This window comes from Macadamia integrifolia, chromosome 1 (genome assembly GCF_013358625.1).
Source record: "Macadamia integrifolia cultivar HAES 741 chromosome 1, SCU_Mint_v3, whole genome shotgun sequence".
Lineage (NCBI taxonomy): Eukaryota > Viridiplantae > Streptophyta > Magnoliopsida > Proteales > Proteaceae > Macadamia > Macadamia integrifolia.
Window position 1 is genome coordinate 11,565,991 of NC_056557.1, and position 4,448 is coordinate 11,570,438.

At 39.2% G+C, this 4,448-nt stretch overlaps 1 protein-coding gene across 1 annotated transcript; it reads right to left on the minus strand.

Annotated features, from left to right (window-relative positions):
* Positions 1 to 903: 903 nt before the first annotated feature.
* Positions 904 to 3,470, minus strand: LOC122063686 (MDIS1-interacting receptor like kinase 2-like). Its single transcript, XM_042627415.1, has 2 exons — positions 1,028 to 3,470; positions 904 to 923 (listed from the first exon to the last, which is right to left on the minus strand). Exons 1-2 carry the CDS (start codon positions 3,468 to 3,470, stop codon positions 904 to 906), a joined length of 2,463 nt encoding a protein of 820 aa, XP_042483349.1.
* Between the last annotated feature and the right edge of the window lie 978 nt (positions 3,471 to 4,448).

Consider the following 4,448-nt stretch of genomic DNA (forward strand, 5'->3'; position numbering starts at 1 on the left):
GTGCATGTCTGGCCGAGATTGTGGATTAGTGTCTAAACATGAGATTGCCAGCTTCATCATAGACAAGAGTTCTTCAAGTGTGTCCATCGTGGGAGGGGAGAGCCGTTTGTCCAACTCATTTTTCAATAGCATCATTTGCTTTGGTGATGGCAATACTGAGTACGATGATGATAGTAGCACAGAGATGAGTTCACTTGGATGCCTTCCCATCAGCACTTCTAGTGTTAATACCCCAAAGCTATAAACGTCACATTTTCGGGTAACCTTCATTGTGTAGGAAAGCTCTAGAAGGCAAAAAAAAATAATAATAATAAAAAAAAATCCTTTAATTAGATTTCTAAAACTTAAAATCTAATAGTAACTAACTCATTAATTAAGGAAAGTATCAATTAAATTCAAAATTTATGTTATTGGGACTTACTCAATTTTGAAGATTATGATAATGAAAAAATTATTCCAAACTAATGATAAAAATGTCTTGATGGATGAAATCTGATCAATTATAAAGTCCCACCAAGTAATAATATTGAATAGAAAAAAATGAAGAATTAGTTCTAAGATATTGAAGTAAAATATTTCATGCAAGCACTGCCTCAACAATGGTGAATCCTATTACCTGGAGCAACATATCCACGCGTCCCCACTTGAGAAGTCCAATTGGATGAATCAGGCTTTAGAAGTCTAGCAGTGCCAAAGTCGGACACACATGCCTCATAATCTTCATCCAACAAAATGTTATTGCTCGATATGTCACGGTGAATGATTGGTGGTGAACAATCATGGTGCATGTAAGACAAAGCACTTGCCACGTCTTTAATAACATTGACCCTTCTTATCCAATCCATTTCTAAAGCAAGCTCACCATTGTTGAGGACCTTAGCCAAACTTCCTCTCTCAAAATACTCATAAACTAAAAGAGAGTGCTGTGCAAATGAACAAAAACCATATAGTTTTACAATGTTTCGGTGTCGCAGTTTTGTCAAGGCACAAATCTCATTTCTAAATGTTTGTATGGTGGCATTCTCACACTCATCTTGTAAGGATTGGTGAATCTTTTTGACAGCTACTACTTGATCTGTTGATAGCATTGCTATGTATACACTTCCATATCCTCCCGTCCCAATGCAATATTTGGCATCAAAATCCTCAGTTGCTTCAATAATTTCTTGATATACTATTCTTCCATCATAATTCCATATTGAAAATAAATCCGTAGCATGGGCTGTTGTTCTTTGCTTTGTCTCAACGATTCGTACCCTTCGGTGGACCACATTAGCTATGACAAAAGCAAACAGAAGAAATAGCACACCTAATAATGGAACCAAGACAGCAATCAGGATTTTGTGGTCTGATTTCCCATTTTCTCCTTTCGACAAGGGGGATTTGCAAGGTTGCATACCACTTGCATTGCCACACAGTGCTGTGTTGTTTCTTAAAGCTTCTATTGTAGCATTTTGGAAGGCTTTGTTGTTCGGAAGTGGACTCACAAACTCATTGTAAGATACATCAATGGATGTCAAGCTAGACATTCCATCGAATGCAGAAAAAATTGAACCTGAGAGTTGATTGTGGGAGAGATTTAACTTTTCTAAGTTTCCTAAATTTTTAAACTGCGACAGTATCTCTCCACTGAGCTTGTTTTGACTAAGATCCAATAGAATTTGAAGGTAAACCAGATTGCCAATTTGAGGGGGAATGCTTCCATTCAAATTGTTGTTGCTTAAATCCAGATATAATAAGTTGGAGCAGTTCCCTATTTCTTTTGGTATTTGTCCGCTCAAACCGTTTGTTGACAAGTCAAGATTTGTCAGGCTATATAGCCTTCCAACTTCTAATGGTAAACTGCCAGAAAGTTGGTTGCCACTCAGACTCAGATTTAGTAAAGATGTCAACTCACCGAATTCCTTAGGAATTTCTCCCACCAGGTAATTTGAAGAAAGGTCAAGAGTATGCAGTTGACTTAACAACCCAAGCTCCCGAGGTATCTTCCCAGTAATATTATTCCCTGCCATCTTTAGAGCTTGAAGGTTTTGGCATTGGCCCCAGGTTGATGAAAGTTCACCATGCATTTGATTATTGCTCAAATCAATGTAATTCAAATTTTCATAAACCCCAAAGTCTTCTGATAAGTTTGCACCAATTTGGTTATTGTCAAGTCGAACTCTAAACAAGCCTGTGCAATTTTTGAAGCCCTTTGGAATAAGACCTATGATATGGTTGTTGAATGCAGTGAAGTTTTCAAGTGATCCACTCATGCATAGGCCTTGTGGGAGACTACCTGAGAAATGGTTATCTCCCAATTGCAGGTTAGCCAAATTGGTAAGATTTCCTATTTCTTCAGGGATTGATCCAGAAAGTTGATTTTTCAGTAGGTTCAAATTGGTGAGCTTCTTTAGGTTTCCCAAAGTGGTAGGGATGCATCCGGTTAGATTATTGAGGGGCAGATCTAGGTCAGTCAGACTTGTCAAATTACCTATTTCTAAAGGAATCCTACCAGAGAGTTGATTCTGATAGAGGGATAAAGTGGTTAGGTTTCTCAAATTACCTAAAGAGGCAGGGATTGAACCATTGAAATTGTTCTTGGGCAAGTATAGGTCAGTAAGGGACTTCAAATTTCCTATTTCTTGAGGGATGGAACCAATCAGATTATTATTTTCCAGGCTTAACGACCTGAGCTGTGTCAAATTTCCTAATTCCTGGGGAATGGGACCTGAAAGTTGATTTCGGTAGAGGTATAGAATGTACAGTTCTCTCAACTTGCCTATTGATGTAGGGATTGAACCAATGAGATTGTTTTGGTACAAAAAGAGCTCATGCAGATAGCTCAAATTACCTAGAGATTCAGGTATGAAACCAGAGAGGTTGTTGGAGTACATGGTCAGAATAGTAAGGTCTTTCAATCTTCCCATTCTGTAAGGTATGGATCCACTGAAATTATTCTGATCAAGATACAAGATTTTAAGACTGGTAAGTAAGCAGATTTCAGATGGAACTAAGCCAGAGAACTGATTTATGGACAGATCAAGGTAGTTGATAACAGAAAGGTTAGCAATGTTGGATGGAACAGTGCCAAGAAATGAATTATTAGTGACATTCAGACTCGTAAGAGTAGAAAATGAGGGAAAGGGGAAGTTCTCAACCATACCTTGCGAGCCCATACTTGGTAAGTTGATTTCAGTGATGCTTCCCCTTTGATTGCAAGCAATTCCAATCCAACCGCACCATGAGTCAGATCGCAGAGAGGAATTGGTGGCATTAGAACCAAGTAGCATCCATGAATGGAGAACAGATTGGGTTTGGTTGTTGAGAGTAGCTTTCCATTTGAGGAGAGCATCAGCTTGGTCTACGGGGCTAGTGCTGATGGAATTCAAGGCGTAGGAGTAGGAAGAAGCAAGGAGCAAAGTGAGGAACAGAAAGGATAAGAGATTGAAGGAGAGGGATTCCAGCACAGTTGGGTTGCATAAAGCCATGTTTGTGGTTGCCTTCAGTGATGAAGAGTAATGGGAGATTTATAGTACGAAAATGATGTCGTCAGCCTACGTCGTTTTCTGTAAAATGCATTTAAAATTTGCAGAGAATTACCAGATTGTCCATAGCTACGTAAGTATGAAATCATTAAACAACCACACATAGAGTCATACCATTGTGATTCAATGTCATTCAAGACTATTATTTGCTTTCGTTTCCTTATACTTTTCTTTCTCATCTTAAATCAAATGATAGACAAAGATAACTTTATATATAGGAAGAAAGAATGCTATCAAGTTGCGTATGTTTACCGGGTCAGTCAAGAAGGAAAGGTTGCTCCTTTCGATGGACAAGATTAAGGCTCGCTTACAAGGGTGGAGGGGCAAACTGTTCTCTATGGCAGGTCGCATGGAGTTGATTTGGTCTGTGATCTCTGGTATGCCAATTCACAAATTTTCAGTTTATTGGTGGCCTGAATCTGTGATTAAAACCGTGGAATGTTGGATAAGGAATTTTCTATGGTCAGGGGAGATTGACACGGTTAAGAAAATAACGGTGAAACAGGAGGATGGGAGGATGTTTGTAGGTCTAAGGCAGAAGGGGGATTAGGAATCAGTAGATTGAGGGAGGTGAATTGTGCGGGTCTTAGTAAACTCGAGTGGTAGATGAAGCATGAAGAGACAGTTTTTAGCAAGTTCTTGCGGGCGAGGTTTGTGGATGAAGGGGAAAATCTCAGGAGGGGGTATAAATCATCTTCAGTGTTAAAAGGCATAGCAAAGATGTGGAATTTTGTCTCTACATCTAAGCGTTGGATGGTGGGGAATGGTGAGGATATTTTGTTTTGGCAAGATAGATGGTTGGGTCCCCATTCTATTGTGGAGCTCTCTCCTCTTCCCCTATCTCGTTTCTATCAGAGCACATGTAGGGTTGCGGATTTTGTTTTGGGCGATCAGTGGTGTTTTCCTTGGGTTTCTTCTGAT

Excerpts from the sequence above, each read along its gene's own strand:
- LOC122063686 (XM_042627415.1), bottom strand. The coding sequence starts at position 3,470 with ATGGCTTTATGCAACCCAACTGTGCTGGAATCCCTCTCCTTCAATCTC. Across the intron at positions 924-1,027 it reads CCAATCCTTACAAGATGAGT|CACTCTCTTTTAGTTTATGA; the intron begins GTGAGAATGCCA and ends TCATTTGCACAG.